This window comes from Salvelinus sp. IW2-2015, linkage group LG35, assembly GCF_002910315.2.
Source record: "Salvelinus sp. IW2-2015 linkage group LG35, ASM291031v2, whole genome shotgun sequence".
NCBI classification, from domain to species: Eukaryota; Metazoa; Chordata; class Actinopteri; order Salmoniformes; family Salmonidae; genus Salvelinus; species Salvelinus sp. IW2-2015.
This window is the reverse complement of record NC_036874.1, coordinates 19,937,018-19,961,860: the sequence shown is the minus strand read 5'-3', so window position 1 is coordinate 19,961,860 and position 24,843 is coordinate 19,937,018. Positions and strand designations below refer to the sequence as shown.

Below are 24,843 nucleotides of genomic sequence, written 5' to 3'. Positions count from 1 at the left end.
AAATAAAATAAATAAAATACTGCGACTACTAGGAAGTAGCCAAGAGCCAATAGAAAGAGAATCATCCAGGAGCCAATTGAAAGAGGAGGTTTGTTTTCCCTGAGAGGTTTGTAACTGATAGGCCTGAGAGATGAGAGCAACAGTGTGTGGTTGCGGGGTGTTCCTGCATTTGGGGCGTTCCTGCATGTGCGCGTTCCTGCAGCAACACCCCCCTCAAACATCCCATAGGTCCGTCTGAAAAAAGGTGTGACACACTCATATCTAAGGGTCCGTAGTAAGTGACAAGATATTCTTAGAGCTATGTGTGTACTTATCAGGTTTGAAGGTAAGACAGTGTCGAAGTAACAAAAGTTTATTAAATCGAACACGGGCAGGCAAAGGTACAGGATGGCAGGCAGGCTCAGGGTCAGGTCAGGCAGAGGTCGGTAATCCAGAGTAGTGGGGAAAAGGTACAGGACGGCAGGCAGACTCAGGGCAGGCAGAAAGGTCAAAACCGGGAAAACTGGAGAACAGGAATTATAGACAAGACAGGAGCAAGGGGAAAACCGCTGGTAGGTTAGATTAATAAAACGAACTGGCAACAGACAAACAGAGAACACAGGTATAAATACACTGGGGATAATGGGGAAGATGGGCGACACCTGGAGGGGGGTGGAGACAATCACAAAGACAGGTGAGACAGATCAGAGTGTGACAGTACTAGCTAGATCAGGGATGGACAACTTGTATTTGTATTTTTTGGGAACAGTCAGGGTCTCAACTTACTGTTGTGAGTTAGAATAATAGAATACACAATGTGCAATTTCGAAATTTGGTTGTGCATCATCAGTTTTCTCTTGTTATGTCAGTCACTGATAGTCAATTAGCCCATGTCATCTAACATTTTTTAGATTACTAAATTAGTTTAGCAGCCAGCTATCTAAACTTGTTATCAGGTTGAAATACCGGCCGGGGGGCATTCATTTTGTTAGTCAGTCTCACTTCAATGTAACCCTTTCCTACAGTCAAATTACCTAGTGGCCTCATGGGTGGAATGTTCTTAATATTTTTCTTAATTTCATAATTAATAAACATATCTTTTTTTTAACGGTTTTGTTATATTTTAGTGTTCTGTGATGTCTATAAAGTGTAATATTGGGATGCAAACTCAAAATGTAATACATTTCAACTCTATATCTGACATGGTACAGGTGTCTTAATTTCTTTAAGCCCATAACCATGTGTCTGAGGTGTATACTTTTGTTTCAAAGTAGATTTGTTTAAGTCCTCCAAGAAACACTCTGTGTGACCCTGATTTAGCCCAATGCAGTAAAAGGTTAAATACAATTATATGATATTAAAAACAGCAACATTCTCTCTACACCCCATGGCAAAATGTATAGAATTCCACAAAATTAACTCTAAAACAAAAAATATATATCTATGCTGTCAAGAGAGTGGCCACAAAATGGTTTTGCTCACAGTGTGGGGTGGGGAGGACATGCAGGAACACCCACTTGCAAGAACACCCCAAATTGCAGTAAGTCACTAGTTAACACAGCCCTACAGCCCCTATTTCTACAATTTATCTTCGTTAAATCTTATTTTAAACCTAACCCTAACCACACTGCTAACCTCATGCCGTAAATTATGACAAAAAAGCGAATTTATGTTTTCATAAATTTTTACAACATAAAACATTTTTTACTTTGTGTTATCTAGTGGAAACGCGAATTGCGGACAGCAATCACACCCTTCTCAATGAGAGGGGCCTGATAGATGAGGTCTGCAGCTATAGTTTATTGGGATTAATCCGGCCCTTGAGCGAGAAGGGAAGCGAGAAGCTGCAGCCCAATATGGCGATCAGAGTATGGGTGTGTAGAAAGGAGTGGGCGTTTCGAAAGCAAGCAGCTAATTAGTCATACTGCACCGCCTAAAGGCCTTTCTGCATTTTAGCTAACCCTTACCCGTGTTTTGTGTTTGCTTTTCATGTATAGTGTAATTGTTGTTTATTGATGTGTTCATTCAAGGGCTCATCTGCGAAATAGACCGTGGTCTCAGCATGACTCCTTAAGCTAATTATCCTAACCTGCTATGTTAATTATCTTAACCTGCTACGATAATTATTTGTTTTTTTACATAAACTGTGTACCATCTAGCCAAAATTCCTAACCTATGGCATAGTGCTTTTGACACACCTACTCCTTTTTACACGCCCACTCCTTCCTTTCAACACACCCACATGCCCGATACTCCGGGGTGCACCTACCCATAGTTGCCTTGAGCTAGCAGGTACATCAAACATGTGTCATTCAGACTGCCTTGGTGTATGTTTGCTCCTTACCTTCTTAATTTGCAAGGAGAGGTTTAAAAAACGGGGGAAATATGCCTACAGTAAAACAACATTTCCACCACCACGCCAGTGCTACACCAGGAAGTAGCGTTCGGCGTTCAGCCAATCATTTGGACATTGTACATATGGACCAGGGTTTGCCTCTGTTTGTTAGGAGCCACCTGATTGGCTGAACAATGTCAGCTACGCTTACCATGGTGATTGATTTTTTTTAGATATATTAAGACTGCAGGCATATTTTCCCAGTTGTGCATAAATCTGCTAACCTTTTAAATTGGAAAGGAGCAAAGCGACGCCATCGCAATCTCAATGGCAAGACCATGGTGAACCTTTGGCGCGGAAGCATGTAACTGATTGAATCAACATAGTTTCCACGTAATTTCAACCAAAACATTCAACGGAATATCGTCATTTTTTCACCCAACGTTGAACCTAAATCCAATGACATGGGGACATTTCTTGTTGAGTTCACATTGAATTCACGTTAGTTGACAACTCAACCAAATGTAAATAAAAACTAGAATTTTAACTGGTGTCTGTGCCCAGTGGAATATTTTTCAAGTTTTGTCCCAAAGAACAAACCAACAAAATTCTGCAATTTCAATATTCCTCACTGGATCTGGAACTCTGCACTTTTTTTTGTAAAAGAAACCAATGGTGACTCCAACCTCTGTGCCAACCCTACAATCACGGTATTGCGATGTAAATGTAAAGCAATGACAGTGTGGGTTGTTGTCATCGGTCTTTCATTTTTCTACTGAATGAATTCACAGATAGAGATCTCATATGCAATGGGTTTTTAATTAAACTTTTACATAACACGTTTGTACAATTGGTCATTATCAGTCTTACTCAATGTAGTGCATTTACTCTCACAATTAAAGGTGCTATGACGTTTCAATATATATATATATTTGCAATCGTTGTTAGGTAGATGATGTGGGAGGAAAGTGACAAACACTAAAAACGTTTTGCTTAAAACTGTAGCAAACATGTTTGCCGGTTTAAAAAAGAATCACAAAATCATTTCACTTTTCCCCCATATTTTTTCTCTTCTCATCTCCTCCACAACTTTAGGTGAGGGGAGTGCATAGTGAAATATTGGCTCCATTTCCTGGGTATTTAATAACAAAAGTGGGACAGTATCAGAAAACAGATGGTCTCACATCAATAAGAAAGGGATCTAAACAGTAACTGAGCTACTAAAAAAGAGAACTATAACACTACAGACGCATCTCTCGGTATGATAAATAATAACGCAAAATATTTTGTTATACAAAACAAATACCCTGAAGAAGGCAATATGATGCCGAAACATTGGTGGTTTACCGAATACATTTCCGGGAGGCTTATACATGGTGTGTGACTATTAATTTTTTTATAGTATACCAAATAATAAAACATTAGATGTGTATGCATCAGAAGCGCCTATAACAATCAAAACATTTGTCATGGAGCATTCCATTATTTCCATAATTTGAACTTGTGCAAACTTCAAGGAAGAAAAAAAGATTTAAAAGGAATATTCTAATGTTTGCACACAAAATCCTTTCGACAACTTTGGACTTGCTAGAGTACTGCCCGGTCTGTGCTGTCATTTTGATGCCAATATGTAATCAAATCGGAACTAAAGGAAACAGGAACCATCTGTGCTATTATCATTTGGCCGTTTGTTCCATTCTGGGTTCTGCTATGATAATTCAGAACCCAGAACGGAACAAACAGCCAAATGATAATAGCACAGATGGTTCCTATCTCCTGGTGTTCTTGAGAGGAACAGTGAGTTCTGCGTCTCAGAGTAGGAGTGCTGTTTAAGGAGATCAGGTCCCCCCTTATATTCATTATGATTTAAAATGCAAAACTGATCCAAGAGCAGCAATCCTACTCTGATACGCTTTATGAATACAAGCTGTGATTTACAGGAGTTGATGAGAACTACTGAAGAGGTTGTGATGAAACCCTGTAGGGAAGAGTGGGGTAAGCTGAGCTAAAGGGGTAAGTTAGGCCACTCTTGTTTTTAGGAAACCATACACAAAACATGTCTTATTTGACCAAATCTTTAGGAAGAGCTCTGTGAAGAAAGAAAACACATGGAAAAAGTGGTAAGCAAGTTAGGTCCCAAAAAATTAATTTATTGTGTTAAGAGTTTTCATGATGCTTGTACTGTATCTAAACCAGTGTAGATCATTTTAAGATTGTTCTGTACATCAGTTGGGGGTCTCTATAAGCTTCAATATGAGGTCCTAAACCTAGCATGAAAGTGCCTCCTTGTACCTGTGTGGGGTAATATAGTCAAAATGTTTGCAATGGGGTGAAAGTTGAGCCAATGGCCATGGGGGAAGTTGAGCCAATGGCAAGTTGAACGTGTTTTCTTCTCATTATCGCTGGGATATGAGGTGACAACAGGGCCTAAGTTAAAAGATGTTTTAAAAAAGTACAAAGAGTTTGTTAGGTTTTAAGACAGTGATAAATATGCTTTAAATTATTCCAACACAAAAAAGAGATTGTGATTGTGTTGATTTGTGTTTAGGAAATTAAAGGTAGACAGGGTTTTAAAACAGTAGTGGTAATATTTAATTCAGTACAGAAATAGACGGCTTAACAGACCTTGTCCCGCAAAACTGTAATATTTACATAATTCTGATTATTTCCAGTGATACACAACATGTTGAAATAAATGTAGACATCTTTGTTAGAAAGAATACAATATTTCCCTTGACGGAGAAATGGCTCAACTTAGCCCACTCTCCCCTATCATTAAGTATATCAATGTCCTTGATGATGAAGACCATGGGTAATTAAAGTACTATGGGCCCTGCAGTAATAAACACCATGTGAAAAAGTACTGTACGTTAAAATTATGTTACACATATAGCCTAAAATCTGAAATGTCTGTGTGGAGTTACACATGACATGACGAAATTCACCTTCTTGCTTTCTTCCACACAGACACAGTCACACACACACACACACACACTCTCTCGCTCGCTCACTCTATTCTCTTTCAACTGTATTCCTTACGGTTCTCTCTTCTCTCACATGGTTATATGCCCTCTTCGTGCCAAAGACATGCTCTACATTATGCAACCCTTCCTTCTGTACCTTCACTCTCCTGTCCCTCCCCTGCTCCTCCTCCTCCATCTCTTCCTCCATCTCTGATTGAGCCCCCACTGTTCCCAACCTAGTGTGTCTGAATCCCTGGAGTGTCTAGTAGTACCCCCTGCTGCACAAGTACTATCCTCTCCTCCCCCGGCCTCTGGCTCTCCATGTCCCCAGAGTCCTGCTCCCTCTTCTGGGTTAGATGAAGCACCTGTAGAGGGGTCCCCACCCATGACTCTGTGGTTGTGTTGAGCACAGTCACCCTGGAGGCTGCATGGAGAGCCACGGACCTGGTGCTGCCTCTCTTTCCTGCAGAGGTGTTGCCAGTGGTGTAGTGGGTGAAGAGCTGGGAGCCGGTGGGGAGTTGGGCCAGTGTGGCCACAGGCAGGCCGGCCACATTGAGAGGCTGACCCACTGGGGATGTGGTGATGGGAGATAAGACGATGGACGATTGTGTGGTCTGGTTCTGAGGCTGGGTGGTGGAAGAGCTAGAGCGATGCAGCCGCGGGCACTTTGAGGGGGTGGTCTTGGAGAACCTGCCCATGTAGAGGTGACCAGGGCTGGGTGGGGGCTCATCCTGCCTCGGCTTCCTCTGGTCCTCCAACTGGTCCTCCAGCACTGAGGAAGGACACATGGTTGTACTGGTATAACATCGGGCAATGAACAGTGTGTGGTATCCCGGGAGGTCTACCCCGGGGGGTGACAATAGAGGGGAGGTACGTGATGCGACGTCTGGCACAGAGAACCGGGAGAGACCGACACAGAACCAAAGCTGAGAAGAAGGACCGAGCCAAACCTACGTGATTTTCTGTGTTATGTTTATTTTATGGCCTAGTAAAGTTGTGTTTGCTGACTAAAACCTCACGGTCTCTGTGTTAATCTCTGCACACTGAAACCCAACACCCCACGGTTTACCACAAGTGAAAAAAGGAAACCTAACATAGTAATAGTCTGAATACATACCAGGTAAGCAAAAATAACTTAAGCAATGGTGTTACTTTTAGTGCAGGGATCCAAACCTATATATTGTAAGTACAGTACAAATGGTGTTGTGCAATCTAGAATCCCATAGGAGAACCCTTTGAAGAACCCCTTTTGGTTCCAGGTAGAACCCATTACAGAGGGTTCTACATGGAACCCCAAATAGTTATACCTGGAACCAAAAAGGGTTCTCCAATGGGGACAGCCGAAGAAGCCTCTTTGAACCCTTTTCTCCAAGAGTGTACGTTTGCCCATTCCAAGCTCACATCCAAGCTTACATTCTCTCACCATTAAGAGCATTGTGGACCTGCTGCTGGTTGCCATCAATCTCACTGCGTCTCAGGTCCAGAACCCTCCTCACTGAGTCCAGCAGTCCAAACATCTCAGAAAGGGAGTTCAGTACAACAGCGTCTGACAGAACAAAACACATCACAGTAACAACAAATAGACAGGCAATTCAAATAAATCAGTCCAACAAATGAACCAATCCCCAATTATGATTTTTTTTCTACGAAACTCTTGCCAATCCAACTCTCTCTATATAAACCTGCTAAATACACTGAGTACAGGTGCTCAACAGTTTCCCGTGTGTACCAAGAATGGTCCACCACCCGAAGGACATCCAGCCAACTTGACACAACTGTGAGAAGCTTTGGCGTCAACATGGGCCAGCATCCCTGTGGAATGCTTTCGACACCTTATCGAGTGCATGCCCCGACAAATTGAGGCGGTTCTGATGGCAAAAGGGAGGGTGCAACTCAATATTAGGAAGGCGTTCTTAATGATTTGTACACTCAGTGTGCATGTTACCCACAGAACAGATTTTCTTTTACTCTCTGATATTTCATACACGTCAGTATTATGTAAGTATTTGTGGGAACCTGTCACAGAGTGTGTAAGCTCACCGGCTTCTTGCAGAATGGCCTTCTCACTGCGGACCTCCACTCCTCTCAACATGGCCACCAGTTCTGTGCGGAAACTGGATAACACCTCCCCCATCAGGCCAACGTCTGCTATGCCTCTCCAAAAGCTTAGACTGCCATCTAGAGAAAGGCAAGAGACGTGGCATGATTAGGAAAGTGGAATGGTGTTGGGGGAATGTGTGTGTGTATGTCAAGACGTCAGATGTGACCAGGATGCCTTTTTAGTCATCAAAGTGACTTTCCTTAGTACTGTAAGTCCCTAAGAAACACGTGTGTGTGTGTGTGTGTATGTGTGAGTGAGTGCGTGCCACCATGCGTGCGTTAGTGTGTGTGTTTATACAGTATGTGTGTGTGAACGTGTGTGCGTAAGCGCGTGCCTGTTTGCGTATGTTTACATTCAGCTAACTATCAATGTATCCCTGTTGTTGCTATACTGACCAGGGATGATATCACCCCTTTTCCTCTTGACATGTCCATTGGCTGTGCTGGTGATGGGAGGAGCTGGCCCAGGGCTCCACTCCACTGTAGTGTAGGCCTTCTCCTCTAGCCTCTCATCTGACACTGCAGCATGGCCTCCATCTACTATACACAGAGAGCCACCAACACACATCAAACCACTCCTCCAACATCTCATGTCATCACTCATATCACTAGCTCAAATGCTGATCCAGTTCTGTTGTAGACATTTGGTTGTAAGCAGTGGTAACAACTGTGTGACTCTGCAAGTGCCTTCACAGTACAGGGTTTTCAATCCAAGTTCTATGCGCTGCTGAGGAGACCATTGAGGCCCCTAAATCTAATTGTTTTCCTACTTCTAGATTCCAATCACTGCCCTGTGCAGTGATAAAATAGGTGCCACACCAAAGACTGCTGAGGGCAATTATTCATTGATGTTTTGATGTAGTCCATTTCAAAATATGAGTGGTACCAGTTTACGAAGGTGAAGTGTAGTTTGTGCAGGGATAAAAACAGCAGTTGAATAAATGGCAGCCGCCACGGGATATGAGAGAGTAAATGTGTACTTAGTAAACGTGTACTTTAGTTAGGTAAGCCCTCGGCTGATAGGCACACTGGGCAGTGTGTAGTCAGCCCTTGGCTGATTGGCTGATAGGCTCACTTGGCAGAGGGGAAGGGGGGGGCTGCATGGCGCTGCCCGGAAGGAAGCGGGTGCTGTTGATCAACACGTCAAACTTGGTGCTGCGGCAGGTGTTGGTGCACACTGTGTCATGCTGGTAGAAGTCAATCTGACCCGAGTCCATCATTTTCCTGCATAGAGGACATAAGAGAAGATTTGGGAGAAGGAGAATGGTTTAGTATATTTATTTTATGATTAGTTCTATAATAATAAACATTGTTTTCACTATATCTAATCCAGTCCGAAAATAGCTACTTCTAGTTGCGGCAATATGTGTATTACACAGGGAAATGTTTACAAGTGGTTAACGAATTCAATGTTTTATCAAAGCTTTGCTTGTAACAAAAGCTTCTGATCTGATATGTAGGGATGAAGGCAGCAGACTAAACCCCAGATGGACAGAGAACAAGTGCAAACACGAAGATGGGGTGAGAAATGCATCACCTCAGCAATTTGACAGCGTGATATGTGATCCTACCACCGCAAGAACGCTGCTTACTAACTGGTAGTGGAATGTAATGGGGCCAAAAAAAACTCCAGGTAACCCAATGCAGGCAAAACAAGAAGATCCCAGACACATATTGAACCCAAACCTGCACTTGTCTTTTTCCTAGCACTGATTCTGCATATAAATGCTTTATTTAATAACGTTTTTACTTGTGATATGTGGTTGTCTTAGCGTCTTTAGTTGTATGCACTGACTGTAAGTATCTCTGGATAAGAGCGTCTGCTAAATGACCAAAAATGTATATGTAAACGCTGTCCTCCACCCAGTAGGAGGCAGCCTACCTGAGCATCACCCCTCCCAGTCGGATGGCCCTCTTCCAGTCCTTCAGCGTGGCTTTCCCTGCCATGTGAACAAACTGCTTGGGGCTGATCAGCTGGTCATTGAACTGCAGGGAGGAGAAACAGCAACACAGAGAATCGCAGGCACAGAAAGAGTTAAATAACAATAAAAAATCTCACATGCTTTCATATCGACAATGGAAAGCAAAATTATCTATGAACACAAACACACAACCCCCCACCCCCACACACAAAAACAGCACACACACAGGTACACACATATACACACCAGCGTGTTTCTTAGTGACATACAGTACTTATGAACAAGTTACTTGATGACTGGTACCTTGACACATCTGACGTTGATGCCAGGACAGACAAACTTCTTAAACAGGAGGACTGCTTTGCTTTCGCCACAGGTGATGGGGTATCCATACTCAACCTCCTCACCCTCCGCAAGATTGTCTTCTAGCATCCATAATGGTCAAATACAATGTAAACACACAGTATATAACGTACACAATATCACAAGCAAGCATCCATGCATCAAAAACACAGCAAAACAAGATAATACGAATGATATATCCAGTTTTTTTTTTTATTACTAGATGATGTATACAATACAAATCTAATCTCCACGTTGAATGTAGTAATGAATTAAAATACTGGTCATACAAATAAGCAATAGAAACAAAGCGTCTTGTGGAATCTTACCACGATGTGTCTCTATGGCTAGGACAGTAGAGCCAGTGTCGGCGTTGTCCGCATTTGCCCTGTAGGAGGCGACAAAAGTCCACTATTTCATGCAATATTCACCACTCCCACTGAGGCAGCTGTTACAATGTACAGTACATAACAGAACCTGCTATCAGAATTCTACACTTCAACGACAGTTTTATCTTACTCTTGATCTTATAACTGACAACTTGGATGTCTAGAAAAGCACACTTTGTACACTTTAAAAAAAAGTTGTTACATTTGTAATTTCTTAGTGTAATTACATCACGCAGTAACGATACATTAAATGAGTTACTAATTGCAAATAGAATTTTGAGACTTTTGCATTTTGTCCAAATGATAACTCAAACCCTCCATCCACCCTGTTGTGTCCAGTGCCCCCTCTTTGAATTGCTGCTGTGGTTTAAAGTCTTACCCCTGTATGATGGGCTGCAGATCGAGGATGACCTGAGTCTCACAGCTCTCACAGTGCTCCCCTTCCTCCTCCTCTTCCTTCACCATCACTATGTTCCTTGAGGACACTGTGATCTCAGCACTCGCCATGACCACTCCCTGGACTGCTGTAGGGACAGGCATATTTATGGGCATATATATTTTTATTTTATTTTAACCTTTATTTAACCAGGCAAGGCAGTTAAGAACAAATTCTTATTTACAATGACGGCCTAGGAACAGTGGGTTAACTGCCTTGTTCAGGGGCAGAACGACAGATTTTTACCTTGTCAGTTCGGGGATTCGATCTAGCAACCTTTCGGTTACTGGCCCAATGCTCTAACGACTAGGCTACCTGCCACCCCATGCACGCATTCACACACACGCACACACAGGGATGCTTTTCAGCATACTGTATAGAGGTCCATGTTACGCTAGTCCAAAATAGTACTGTAGGTCCTGACATGCAATAGTAGCTATTGAGAATAGATCCATATTGAATTTATGGTACAAATGGTTCTGACTGGGCTTTCTTCTCATGTAATCAAATAATTTATCATCTGACAAAAAGTATTTTGCGTGAAGGTTATGAGCATTTACTAGTATGGGTTACCCCCTTTAAAAAAATATATATAAATAGGGGTTAACAAAAACAGACTGACAGGCTTCAACAAGTTGAATTGTTCTTCCCCTAACTTTGGAATGGTTTGTAAGAAGAAATAGAGAAAACAACATTACCACTTTATTGCATGTGGTGCTAAAATCATGCCTTCTAGGTAGCTCCATAAGTAGCAGACAGTGTAGTCTCTCATTGGTTATTCTGGGTGCTGAGATTACCTACTGTACTAACCAGGGTTGGGTAGCTTACTTTCTAAATCTAATCCGTTAACAGTTACTAGTTACCTGTCCAAAATTGTAATCAGTAACGTAACTTTTGGATTACCCAAACTCAGTAACGTAATCTGATTACGTTCCATTACTTTTAGATTACTTTCCCCTTAAGAGGCATTAGAAGAAGACAAACATGTATGTTACCAATTGAACGACATCTATTGCAGGATAAATCAATGTTAAAGTTTACATAGCTGGCCATATATGGATGTAAAATTTTACTTTATGGTTTGGCTATGTAGGATTCTTCTAACCCCTCGCTTTTTACTACATATAATAATATGATTAAATTCTATCTTTACATTAATATAATTTATAAATCCTAAAATTGATGTATTAACTCCAGATTGCCCCTTTACCTCTATTCAAAAGTGTGCGAGTTTGAGCATGTGTCCATTAGGCCTATGGATTATTTATTTTTTAAATCAGCATGAATTAGATTGAACAATAAAAGCCCTACTTTTATTCCATAGGCTGGGATCGGCACTACGCAGCTGTTGCAAGAGCACATTTTTCACTGGCTGTCCACTGGTTTCAAAAACAATGATTGACAGGCAGCTTAAACTTCTTGAATTCAACCATTTTTGGGTTCAAATACCCATTTAGATTTGTGAACAGCTATCCACAACAACCACAATCCATAAAGCGCAAATAGCTAAATGAGAGAGCAGCAATGCGCCAATGTAGATATCAATAGTAAGTGATATCCGTATCACCGTAGACTACACCACTGCTGTCATCCTTACTTCCGAGCGTTTATTCAAGTTGGATAATCTTTGGATGCCGACAGCAGTAGCACCAATGCAAGACATAGCTTAGACTGTAGCCTACAAAAGCCTATTCCTGCTCTTTTCCCACGATCCATCAAACACATTTGGTGTGTCATCATAGTGGTCTCTGATCTGTGCTCAGACTTGCTCAGTTGGAACAAACTTAAATTTGTGCCTTTTTTCAATGCTGATTTGAATGTCATTGAGAAAACAGAGAAGAGTGAAATATATTTTTTCGCAAACATCCTTTCTGAATTTAAAAGTAATCCTCGAAATAATCATCTAGTTTTTCAAAAATATATGTAATCTGATTACAATATTTCTAGCTGGTAAACGTAACCCTGGTACTATAACAATGTAAGTACACACACTGTACATAAAAGTAGCCCATATTACAGTGAACACAAATATAAACGCAACAGTGTTGGTCCCATGTTTCATGAGCTGAAATAAAAGATCCCAGAAATGTTCCATATGCACAAAAAGTGTATTTCTCTCAAATTTTGTGCACAAATTTGTTTACACTCCTGTTAGTGAGTATTTCTCGTTTGCCAAGATAATCCATCCAACTGACAGGTGTGGCATATCAAGAAGCTGATTAAACAGCATGATCATTACACAGGTGCACCTTGTAAGGCCAAATTCAATGTTTCATCAAATATATACAGTACCAGTCAAAAGTTTGGACACACCTACTCATTCAAGGGTTTTTCTTTATTTTTTACTATTTTATACATTGTAGAATAATAGTGAAGACATCAAAACTATGAAATAACACATCATTTGGTAACCGAAAAAGTTTTCAACAAATCAGAATATATTTTACATTTGAGATTCTTCAAAGTAGCCACCCTGTGCCTTGATGACAGAATGCATTTCAATTAACGGGTGGCTACTTTGAAGAATATAAAATATTATTTGTATAAAAAAATGTTGGTTACTACATGATTCCATATGTGTTATTTCATAGTTTCGATGTCTTCACTAGAAAACAGTAAAAATAAAGAAAAACCCTTGAATGAGTAGGTGTGTCCAAACGTTTGACAGGTACTGTATATATTTGATGAAACATAGAATTTGGCCTTACCACTATTAGCCCATAGAAATGCATTGAATAACAGATTCATACATGGAAAAACAGATAGTCAAAAATGTCATCAAAAGGAAGTATGTTTTCAAGTGTCTGTCCTATATCTAAATTCTAAGAAAGCTTAGGATAAAAATCAAATACATTTTACCGTGGTATTATTACCTTTGACGTGGAATTGCCCTATTCACTTCCATAAATTCTTTGGCCCGGTAACAGGTTACCTTCCTACGCGTACCGTGACACTCGTAGAGCAAAACACCATCGTGAGAGTAATCTTTCCATTGATGGGTCATGTTCATTTGTAGGACAAACCGTTTGGACACTACAGACGTTTTTGTTAGAAGACGGATTTTCGAGATGTCTCCTGGCCTGACAAACACCGCTGTAGCTCTGCCACCTTCCACCGCAAATGCAGAAAGTCGAAATTGGCATGCATAACTGGGACATTTTCAGCTTCCAGGAATTGTGTACAGATCCTTGCGACATGGGGCCGTGCATTATTATACTGAAACATGAGGTTATGGCGGTGGATGAATGGCACAAAAAATGGGCCTCAGGATCTCGCCAGGACCTCAGGACCTCTGTGCATTAAAATTGCCATTGATAAAATGCAATTGTGTTCATTGTCTGTAGCTTATGCCTGCCTATACCATAGCCCCACCATGGTGCACTCTGTTCACAACGTTGACATCAGCAAACCGCTCACCACACGATGCCATACACGCGGTATGCCACCTGCCCGGTACAGTTGAAACCGGGATTCATCAGTGAAGAGCACACTTCTTCAGCATGCCAGTGGCCATCGAAGGTGAGCATTTGCTCACTGAAGTCGGTTATGACGCCGAACTGCAGTCAGGTCAAGACCCTGGTGAGGACAACGAGTGAGGACAACGAGCACGCAGACGGTTTCTGACAGTTTGTGCAGATATTCTTTGATTGTGCAAACCCACACCTTCGTCAGCTGTCCGGGTTGTTGGTCTCAGACGATCCCGCAGGTGATGAAGCTGGATTTGGAGGTCCTGGGCTGGCGTGGTTACACGTGGTCTGCAGTTGTGAGGCCGGCCAAATTCTCTAAAATTATGTTGGAGGCAGCTTATGGTAGAGAAATGAGCATTCAATTATCTGGCAACAGCTCTGTGTCACGTTCTGACCATAGTTCTTGTGTGTTTTGCTTGTTTTAGTGTTGGTCAGGACGTGAGCTGGGTGGGCATTCTATGTTGTGTGTCTAGTTTGTCTGTTTCTATGTTTGGCATAATATGGTTCTCAATCAGAGGCAGGTGTTTTGTGTTGTCTCTGATTGGGAATCATTTATAGGTGGCTTGTTTTGTGTTGGGGTTTGTGGGTGGTTGTTTCCTGTCTTTGTGTTTTCTCTGCACCAGATAGGGCTGTATCGGTTTGCCACATTTGTTATTTTGTATTCGTTGTAAGTGTTCACTGTTTATCGTTTTATTAAACATGTTGAGCACTGGCTACGCTGCGTGTTGGTCCGATCCCTGTTACACCCTCTCTTCTCGTGAAGAGGAGGAAGGCTGCCGTTACACTCTGGTGGACATTCCTGCAGTCAGCATGCCAATTGTGTTGTGTGACAATCTGTACATTTTGGAGTGGCCTTTCATTGTCCCCAGCACAAGGTGCACATGTGTAATGATCCTGCTGTTTAATCAGCTTCTTGATATGACACACCTGTCAGGTGGATGGGTTATCTTGGCAAAGGAGAAATTTTCACTAGCAGTAATGTAAACTACACATTTTCTTTCAGAAATAAGCTTTTTGTGCATATGCAAAATGTCTGAGATTTTTTATTTCCGCTCATGAAACACGGGACAAACATGTTGCGTTTAGATTTTTGTTCAGTATAGTTTGCAACATTGCCAACCTGGAGGAAAAAAGTAATTCAGTTTTGTCCGAAGTGTGCTCTATACACAAAATTGACATGCATCAACATATTTTGATGGGGTTTAAATTGGCGATTTCCTAGCCATCCTCAACATAGACGGTAAAAAGAATTGTCACACACTGTTGCACCTATGACACTAATCTAGTGAGCAGTACTGTAGCTCCGCCCAAGCAAGGCATTACTGATTTACACCGGGTCTCCACCCATATTTAGCTATTTTTCTGCCATGAACTTCCCCAGGCTTACCTGTATAAGGGAATCCTGGTTCTCGACGAGGCTAGCTTAGTTGAAACCCAGGGCCGGGCCCTTAGACTCTAGGGGTATACAATATGCATTTCTTCAGTAAAAAGACAGGTGCTGCAGATAATACTGCAATCTTCGTCGAGGCAGAGGACATCTATGTGTAGCCCATGTATCTGATGCTGTCTGGCCAAAAAGAGTGTCATACTCTTTTTTTGGCAAGACAGCATCAAATACATGGGCTACATATAGTGAGACAGAGTGGCGCTGTCATTTTTACAGTTAAATAACGTCGTTACTATAAAACCTATAAAAAGAAAGGAGGGGAGGGGCGGGGGGGGGGGCTCAGACTGGCCTCTGGCTGGGGCCCTCAAATCACAAAATCCAAGGGAACTTTCTCTTGGGGACCTTTGTCTGGTTCCCTGTAAGTTCTCAGGCCATCACTGCCAGGACCTTTTTTAGGAAGTTCTCAGGATGTTAATGTCACTAGTCCTTAGGACATTGTGTGATGGACCCAAGGGAACGTTCTCGAGGACGTTTTTAGGATGTTCTTGGGATGTTCGCTCATGGTCCCCTGGTGGTTTTGTCTAGTTCCCGCTTTGTCCCGGGGACAAACCAGACAAACGTGTCAACCCCTTTGTTATGAGAAGCCGAAATAAGTTCAGGAGTAAAAATGTGCTTAACAAGTCACATAATGAGTTGCATGGACTCACTCTGTGTGCAATAATAGTGTTTAATATGATTTTCTTATGACTTCCTCATCTCTGTACCACACATACAATTATCTGTAAGGTCCCTCAGTCGGAGCAGTGAATTTCAAACACAGATGCAACCACAACCACCAGGGAGGTTTTACAATGTCTCGCAAAGAAGGGCACCTATTGGTAGATGGGTAAAAATAAAAGAAGCAGACATTGGATATTCCTTTGAGCATTGTGAAGTTATAAATTACACCTTAGATGGTGTATCAATACACCCAGTCACTACAAAGATACAGGTGTCCTTCCTAACTCAGTTGCCGGAGACGAAGGAAACCACTCAGGGATTTCAACATGAGGCCAATTGTGACTTTAAAACAGTTACATAGTTTAATGGCTGTGATGGCAGAAAACTGAGGATGGATCAACAACATCATAGTTACTACACAATACTCTCCTATTTGATAGAGTGAAAAGAAGGAAGTCTGTTCTGGAATAAAAATATTCCAAAACATGCATCCTGCTTGCAACAAGGCACTAAAGTAATACTGCAAAGAAATGTGGCAAAGCAATAAAACATTTGTCCAGTTTGGTGCAAATCCAATAAGACACATTACTGAATACCACTCTCCATATTTTCAAGCATAGTGGTGGCTGCATCATTTTATGGGTATGCTTGTTATCGTTAAGAATTGGGTCATTTTTCAGGATAAAAAAGAAACAGAATGGAGCTAAGCACATCCTAGAGGAAAACTTGGTTCAATCTGCTTTTCACCAGACACTGGGAGATTAATGCACCTTGCAGCAGGACAATAACTTAAAACACAAGGCCAAATCTACCCTGGAGTTGCTTACCAAGAAGACAATAAATGTTTCTGTGTGGCCGAGTTACAGTTTTGACTTAAATCTACTTAAAAATCTATGGCAAGACCTGAAAATGCTTGTCCAGCAATGACCAACAGCCAATTTCAAGCATTTTTTAAAGAATAATGGGCAAATGTAGCACAATCCAGGTGTGGAAAGCTCTTAGAGACTCATCCAGAAAGACTTACAGCTGTAATCGCTGCCAAAGGTGCTTCTACAAAGTACTGACTCAGGGGTGTGAATAATTATGTAAATGAGATATTTCTGTATTTCATTTTCAATAAATGTGCGAACATTTCTAAAAAACAAAATGTCACTTTTTTACTATGGGGTATTTATTTAATACATTTTTAATTCCGGCTGTAAGAACAGAACGTGGAATAAGTCAAGGGGTTTGAAAACTTTCTGAAGGCACTGCAAATGCCATTATGTCATGTGAGTAGTTTGGAGGAGAGCATTTTCAAAATGGTACAGTAAAAATGACTCTAGATCATAACATAGATAGTGGAGTAGTTGTACTACATTAATCCATTGAGTTTGATGACAAAGTATATGAAACGGCCCTTTAATTTATTCTTTAATATGGGATAAATGCCATTATTGTGTGTGATGTAATTAGGTTTGGAGGAGTGGACTTTGTAAATTGTGCAGTAAAGATGCTTCTAATACATAACTTGATAGAAGAGTGGTTGAAAACATTAATCCATTGAGTTTGCTGACAAAGAACTTGAATCAGTCCTTTAATTTAGTCTCCATTATAGGATAAATGCCATTATCACATATGCAAGTATACAGACACTCAACATTTTGTTATATTACAGTCCTATTCTAAAATGTTTCAAATTGTTTTTGTCCTTCAATCTACACACAATATCCCACAAAGACAAAGCAAAAACAGGTTTTTAGAAATGTTTCAAATTTACTTTGTTGAAGCACCTTTGGCAGCGATTACAGCCTCGAGTCTTCTTGGGTATGACGCTACAAGCTTGGCACACCTGTATTTGGGGAGTTTCTCCCGTTCTTCTCTGCAGATCCTCTCAAGCTCTGTCAGTTTGGATGGGGAGCGTCGGTGCACAGCTATTTTCAGATCTCTCCAGAGATGTTCGATCGGGTTCAAGTCCGGGCTCTGGCTGGGCCACTCAAGGACATTCAGAGATTTGTCAAATTAGGGTTAGGATTAGCATTGTCTTGGCTGTGTGCTTAGGGTCGTTGTCCTGTTGGAAGGTAAACATTCACCCCAGTATGAGGTCCTGAGCACTCTGGAGCAGGTTTTCATTAAGGATCTCTCTGTACTTTGCTTCGTTCATCTTTCCCTCGATCCTGACTAGTCTGCCAGTCCCTGCCCCTGAAAAACATCCCCACATCATGATGCTGCCACCATCGGATGGTGCCAGGTTTCCTCCAGATGTGTCGCTTGGCATTCAGGCCAAATAGTTCAATCTTGGTTTCATCAGACAAGAGAATCTTGTTTCTCATTGTCTGAGATTCTTCAGGTGTCTTTTGGCAAACTCCAAGCGGCTGTCATGTGCCTTTTACTGAGGAGTGGCTTCCGTCTGGCCATTCTACCATAAAGGCCTGATTGGTGGAGTGCTGCAGAGATGGTTGTCCTTCTAGAAGGTTCTCCCATCTCCACAGAGGAACTGGAGCTCTGGCAGAGTGACCATCGGGTTCTTGGTCACTTCCCTGACCAAGGGCCTTCTCCCCAGATTGCTCAGTTTGGCCAGTTGGCCAGCTCTAAGAAGAGTCTTGATGGTTCCAAACTTCTTCCATGTAAGAATGATGGAGGCCACTGTGTTCTTGGGAACCTTCAATGCTGCAGACACTTTTTGGTACCCTTCCCCAGATCTGTGCCTCGACACAACCTTGTCTCGGACCTCTACGGATAATTCCTTCAACCTCATGACTTGGTTTTTGCTCTGATATGCATTATCAACTGTGGGACCTTATATAGACAGGTGTGTGCCTTTCCAAATCATGTCCAATCAATTGAATTTACCACAGGTGGACTCCAATCAAGATGTAGAAACATCTCAAGGATGATCAATGGAAACAGGATGCACCTGAGCTCAATTTCGAGTCTCATAGCAAAGGGTCTGAATACTTACGTAAATAAGGTATTTCTGTTTTTTTATTTTGTAATGCATTTGCTAAATTTGCTAAACTGTTTTTGATTTGTCATTATGGGGTTTTGTGTGTATAAAATAGTTTAATCCGTTTTAGAATAAGGCTGTAACGTAACAAAATGTGGAAAAAGTCAAGGGGTCTGAATACTTTCCAAATGCACTGTAGGTTTGGAGGGGTGCATTATAAAAATGGTACAGTAAAGACAGATGCTTCCAATCCAACCCATAGATTGTGGAGTAGTACATTAATCCATTGAGTTTGCTGAAAAGTATTAGAAACAGTCCTGTAATTGAGTCTATAATATGGGACAACATATGTGGATGGAAACGTGGTTTGTGTGAAGTGGTAAAAGGAATTAAACCCTATCAAAAAATGATACCAAGTTATTCAAAAATTAGGAAAATCCGATGGAGATCCACTATAAAATACCAACAAACGTTTCAGAGATATTAGCCAGTATTCCCAGCGCATAAACCACTTCGGCACTTGCGTGCCTCTCTCCCTCCTTCACCCACTCAAACTGACGTTATGTTGGTGCGGCGGCACGCACACAACCAACCAATGTGTACATAGTACACACCATTCCAGACTAGGCAATCGAAAACACAACGTAAACCAACCAGAAATGATAAAATATTATTTTAACTGAATATTCTGTGTTGTTCTTACCGTTTTACTGCAGAGAATTCATCATTTGCTTGCAGAGAGTTCTCAGAACATGCGCTGTACTGCTGCTTCGCTACACTTCCTGCAACGAAGGCAGTATTTGCCTGTGAGAAGCATCTGTCCTACTGTCACGAGAAGCGGTTGTTCGCACGCGATGTGTATATCGGTCAAACTGCTCTACTAGGAGTGCACCGCTTGCTTGAGCACCACGGAATGGTTTAGAAAAGGTGAAGGCTAAATGACTAGAATAGCTCACAACAACGATACATACTGTTTTATTTGACCGCACGTATCATCATTAGGTCACTAAAGGAGTGTTGTTATAATACACATATATTATTTGCATGCAATAAGTGATGTTTGTTGACCGTGTAAAATTATTTTGCATAATAAATAGGTAGAATTCAATGCACACGTTGTACCAAAGGGTAGCGGACGTTTACAGTTGTGTACAGTAGGCTAATCATAGAGCGCACATAGTTTTATTAGGCTAATAAATTATTAGCACTCAATTAAACTCAGAAAATATAGGGAATGTGTTCTCACCTGCTCTAATGCATTTTGCACAACTCAAGTCATTTCAAGTTTTAGGGGGTGGTTGTCACTAAGCACGGATCTAGGACCAGCGTATCCCCGCGGTCGACAATAAATAACAAGTTATACTGACCTTAGATCAGCATTTATGAGTCCACATCTAGCAAGACCCCCTTATTTGGGAAAGCGATTCTTGAAGTGATTTAATTGACACATCTGGAAGCCAATGAGATCTCACTTCATCTCCCTGTGCCCAATCGTAAATATTCAATGCCTCGTAATTTAGTAAATTCTGCAGAAGTGAACTGAGTAGTGTTATCCCGGGGTTTGAGGGTTTACTTCTTGCTTTTATCCGCGGAAATCATGTTCTTGAAACCTGGACAGATTAGAGATGCTGTGAATTTTTGGATCGTCTTTAGTGTCGTGTTTATAATTGTCAACGGACAGGAGGGTAAGCTATTTATTCCCTTGTATATGTATATGGTCAATGTACAGAATAGTATAATGTTTGTATAGCAATAGACCACCAAAGACATTAGACTACCTATCTTTTTTATAAATCGCTTAAGATATTTGTATTGAGATAATTACTCTGAGCCTTGACTGGATAATGATCAAATAACTCTATAAATTGTAGGCTATTATATTTATATAATAAAAGTTGTGGAATTTAGTTGGTACTGTAAACTGAGTTTAATCGACATGAATAGCCTACATAAATGAGCATATTCACAGATTATCTTCATGTCATTTTAATGTTGTGTGGTGCTTACTTTATTGAAGATATTGTCATCACTTTCTATGTTATTTTTTTTGTTGGCTGAGGGCTACACACAATGTCCACATTTGAAACCGTTTGACATTTTCTAAAGTGGCTATTGGTGACATAAATAGACAATGTGCTCCTGCTGCAATTCCCAGTTTTCAGAAGGTGTATATCATAGATTATTGATCAATCAGATGATGCATGAGTTTAATTCAGGTTTCTTATAAAAGTCCTCATAAACAAGGTAGCTGTTGTATTTGTAAATTAAAGGTACACTGCCCTTCTTTGGTAACTCACTCTTATTGGCAAATGGTGTGAGTACCAATCCTCGTTTGGAGAAGTTCTGCTTGTGTCATTCCAAGTATTTACGACAAACTGAGCATCCTTTCCATTGCTGAGAATCCTTTCAAGTCATTACCGAGAGTAAATATTTTATGCAAAAACCCTGTCACACATACAGTTGACTTCAGCAAAAGGGGTGCATGCAAGTAGTCAACAACACTAGCTTTGATAGGGTTTAAATTAATATAAGGGTATAGTTAATGCCTAGTTGTAACAACACTGGCTCAGTGCTCCTGTGAATAACTCTCCAACACATGGGGTGGATCAAACCAAAGCCACTAATATCTTTGGGTCTGTCTGGAGCACAAAATCCCGATAGTTCAAAGGTCATCTGTGATGTCATGGTGGCATTCCATTGCAGATAGTGAACTCTCATCTGTGTTTACCTATGTGGTCCAGGGCCAGTAACCGAAAGCTCGCTGGTTTGAATACCCAACCCGACAAGGTGAAAAATCTGTCGATGTGCCCTTGAGCAAGGAACATAACTATAATTTGCTCCAGGGGCGCTGTACTACTGCGGCTGACCCTATAAAACAACACATTTAATTGCACCTGGTGTATGTGACAAAACATATATACGTATTTTTTCCGCCCACTATTCCCCACAAGAAGACTAGCAGGAAGACATGCAACAAGAAGAGAGTGTACCCCTTGTGTTGACACAGTATTTCACAATCAGGCAGGGGTCAACATGAATCACACATATATGGAAACTTACTGTGAATGTCCACGCAGATCTGGGCTCTCTTGACGCATTTTGTTTTGCTGCTGGGGATTTAGTATCTTCACAGAGGAAGATGACCAATTCATGGTACATTTCTTCCTCTGAATCACTTTGGCACCAGAGAGAAGCAAGAGACAAATGTATAAGAAAAAACATAGCAATCCTCTCCTGGTCTATGAAAAACTCAGGGTGTGTTGTCATGCTCTGATTGACACAGCAGCATTGTGTAGTGATAGATTACACAGCTAAACATCCTGTCTGGTAGTACAGACCTGTGAGGGCCTGCCAGCAAATCCCCCAAAGAAGTCAATACATTTTGGTCCAATACAGAGCTGATGATTGACTACAATTCCCGATCATCTGTCCAGTTATTACTACACTACCGGTCAAAAGTTTTAGAACACCTACTCATTCAAGGTTTTTTCTTTATTTTTAAAATTTTCTACATTGTAGAATAACAGTGAAGACATCAAAACTAAGTCGGAAGTTTACATACACTTAGGTAGGAGTCATTAAAACTCGCTTTTCAACCACTCCACAAATTTCTTGTTAACAAACTATAGTTTTGTCAAGTCGGTTAGGACATCTACTTTGTGCATGACACAAGTAATTTTTCCAACAATTGCTTACAGACAGATTATTTCACTTATAATTCACTGTATCACTATTCCAGTGGGTCAGAAGTTTACATACACTAAGTTGACTGTGCCTTTAAACAGCTTGGAAAATTCCAGAAAATTATGTCATGGCAATCGAAGCTTCTGATAGGATAATTGACATAATTTGAGTCAATTGGAGGTGTATCTGTGGATGTCTTTCAAGGCCTATCTTCAAACTCAGTGCCTCTTTGCTTGACATCATGGGAAAATCAAAAGAAATCAGCCAAGACCTCAGAAAAACAATTGTAGACCTCCGAAAGTCTGGTTCATTCGTGGGAGCAATTTCCAAACGCCTGAAGGTACCACGTTCATCTGTACAAAAAATAGCACGCAAGTATAAACACCATGGGACCACGCAGCCGTCATACCGCTCAGGAAGGAGATGCGTTCTGTCTCCTAGAGATGAACGTACTTTGGTGCGAAAAGTGCAAATCAATCCCAGAACAACAGCAAAGGACCTTGTGAAGATGCTGGAGGAAACAGTTACAAAAGTATCTATATCCACAGTAAAACGAGTCCTATATTGACATAACCTGAAAGGCCGCTCAGTAAGGAAGAAGCCACTGCTCCAAAACCGCCATAAAAAAAGCCAAACTAAGGTTTGCAACTGCACATGGGGACAAAGATCGTACTTTTTGGAGAAATGTCCTCTGGTCTGATGAAACAAAAATACAACTGTTTGGCCATAATGACCATCGTTATGTTTGGAGAAAAAAGGGGGACGCTTGCAAGCCAAAGAACACCATCCCAAACGTGAAGCACGGGGGTGGCAGCATCATGTTGTGGGAGTGCTTTGCTGCAGGAGGGACCGGTACACTTCACAAAATAGATGGCATCATGAGGGAAGAAAATGATGTGGCTATATTGAAGCAACATCTCAAGTTATCAGTCAGAAAGTTAAAGCTTGGTCTCAAATGGGTCTTCCAAATGGGTCTGACCACAAAGCCCTGACCTCAATCCTATAGAACATTTGTGGGCAGAACTGAAAAGCGTGTGCGAGCAAGGAGGCCTTAAAAACCTGACTCAGTTACACCAGCTCTGTCAGGAGGAATGGGCCAAAATCCACCCAACTCATTGTGGGAAGCTTGTGGAAGGCTACCTGAAACGTTTGCCCCAAGTTAAACAATTTAAAGGCAATGCTACCAAATACTAATTGAGTATATGTAAACTTCTGACCCACTGGGAATGTGATGAAAAAAATAAAAGCTGAAAGAAATCATTCTCTCTACTATTATTCTGGCATTTCACATTCTTAAAATAAAGTGGTGATCCTAACTGACCTAAGACAGGGAATTTTTACTTGGATTAAATGTCAGGAATTGTGAAAAAACTAGTTTAAATGTATTTGGCTAAGATTTATGTTAACTTCCGACTTCAACTGTATGGAATCATGTAGTAACCAAAAAAGTGTTTAACAAATCAATATATATTTTGTATTTGAGATTCTTCAAGAGATTCTTCAAATAGCAACCCTTTGCCTTGGCGACAGCTTTGCACACTCTTGTCATTCTCTCCACCAGCTTCATGAGGTAGTCACCTGGAATGCATTTCAATTAACAGGTGTGCCTTCTTAAAAGTTAATTGGTGGAATTTCTTTCTTTCTTAATGCATTTGAGACAATCAGTTGTGTTGTGACATGGTAGGGGGTTAAACAGAAGATATCCCTATTTGGTAAAAGACCAAGTCCATATTATGGTAAGAACAGCTCAAATAAGTAAAGAGAAACGACAGTCCATCTTTACTTTAAGACATGATGGTCAGTCAATAAGGAACATTTTAAGAACTTTGAAAGTTTCTTCATGTGCAGTCGCAAAAACCATCAAGCGCTATGATGAACCTGGTTCTCATGAGGATCGCCACAGGAATGGAAGACCCAGAGTTACCTCTGCTGCAGAGGATAAGTTCATTAGAGTTACCAGCCTCAGAAATTGCAGCCCAAATAAGTGCTTCACGGAGTTCAAGTAACAGACACATCTCAACATCAACTGTTCAGAGGAGACTGTGTGAATCAGGCCTTTCATGGTTGAATTGCTGCAAAGAAACCACTACTAAAGTACACCAAAAAGAAGAAGAGACTTGCTAGGGCCAAGACACAAGCAATGGACATTAGATCGGTGGAAATTTGTCCTTTGGTCTGGAGTCCAAATTGTAT

General features: G+C 41.1%; 2 protein-coding genes across 3 annotated transcripts in view; one reads left to right on the top strand and one right to left on the bottom strand.

The window, feature by feature from the left end:
• Positions 1-4,508: 4,508 nt before the first annotated feature.
• On the bottom strand, positions 4,509-19,804 carry LOC111958560 (glucocorticoid modulatory element-binding protein 1). Of its 2 annotated transcripts, none has more exons than XM_023979817.3 (10): positions 19,670-19,804; positions 10,410-10,554; positions 9,971-10,029; positions 9,603-9,724; positions 9,260-9,363; positions 8,453-8,601; positions 7,774-7,917; positions 7,318-7,455; positions 6,701-6,823; positions 4,509-6,049 (listed from the first exon to the last, which is right to left on the bottom strand). In XM_023979817.3, exons 2-10 carry the CDS (start codon positions 10,535-10,537, stop codon positions 5,514-5,516), a joined length of 1,503 nt encoding a protein of 500 aa, XP_023835585.1. In that variant the 5' UTR covers positions 10,538-10,554; positions 19,670-19,804; the 3' UTR covers positions 4,509-5,513. The 2 variants fall into 2 exon arrangements, with proteins under 2 accessions (XP_023835585.1, XP_023835586.1); XM_023979818.3 differs by having other exon boundaries at positions 10,410-10,551.
• Positions 19,805-20,482: 678 nt separating this feature from the next.
• Positions 20,483-24,843, top strand: part of si:dkey-34d22.1 (discoidin, CUB and LCCL domain-containing protein 1) — a 30,439-nt gene continuing 26,078 nt past the window's right edge. The window contains exon 1 of the mRNA XM_023980661.2: positions 20,483-20,651. Coding sequence (XP_023836429.1) covers positions 20,564-20,651 — 88 coding nt within the window. The 5' untranslated portion in view covers positions 20,483-20,563. The remainder of the gene's footprint in view (positions 20,652-24,843) is intronic.

What these genes read in the sequence shown, in the direction of transcription:
- LOC111958560 (XM_023979817.3), bottom strand. Translation starts at nt 10,537, where the DNA reads ATGGCGAGTGCTGAGATCACAGTGTCCTCAAGGAACATAGTGATGGTG. An exon ending in CCCCCCTTCCCCTCTGCCAA is followed by an intron (nt 7,918 to 8,452) that starts GTGAGCCTATCA and finishes CTCTGTGTATAG; the next exon opens with TAGATGGAGGCCATGCTGCA. An exon ending in AAGGGGTGATATCATCCCTG is followed by an intron (nt 7,456 to 7,773) that starts GTCAGTATAGCA and finishes GCCTTTCTCTAG; the next exon opens with ATGGCAGTCTAAGCTTTTGG.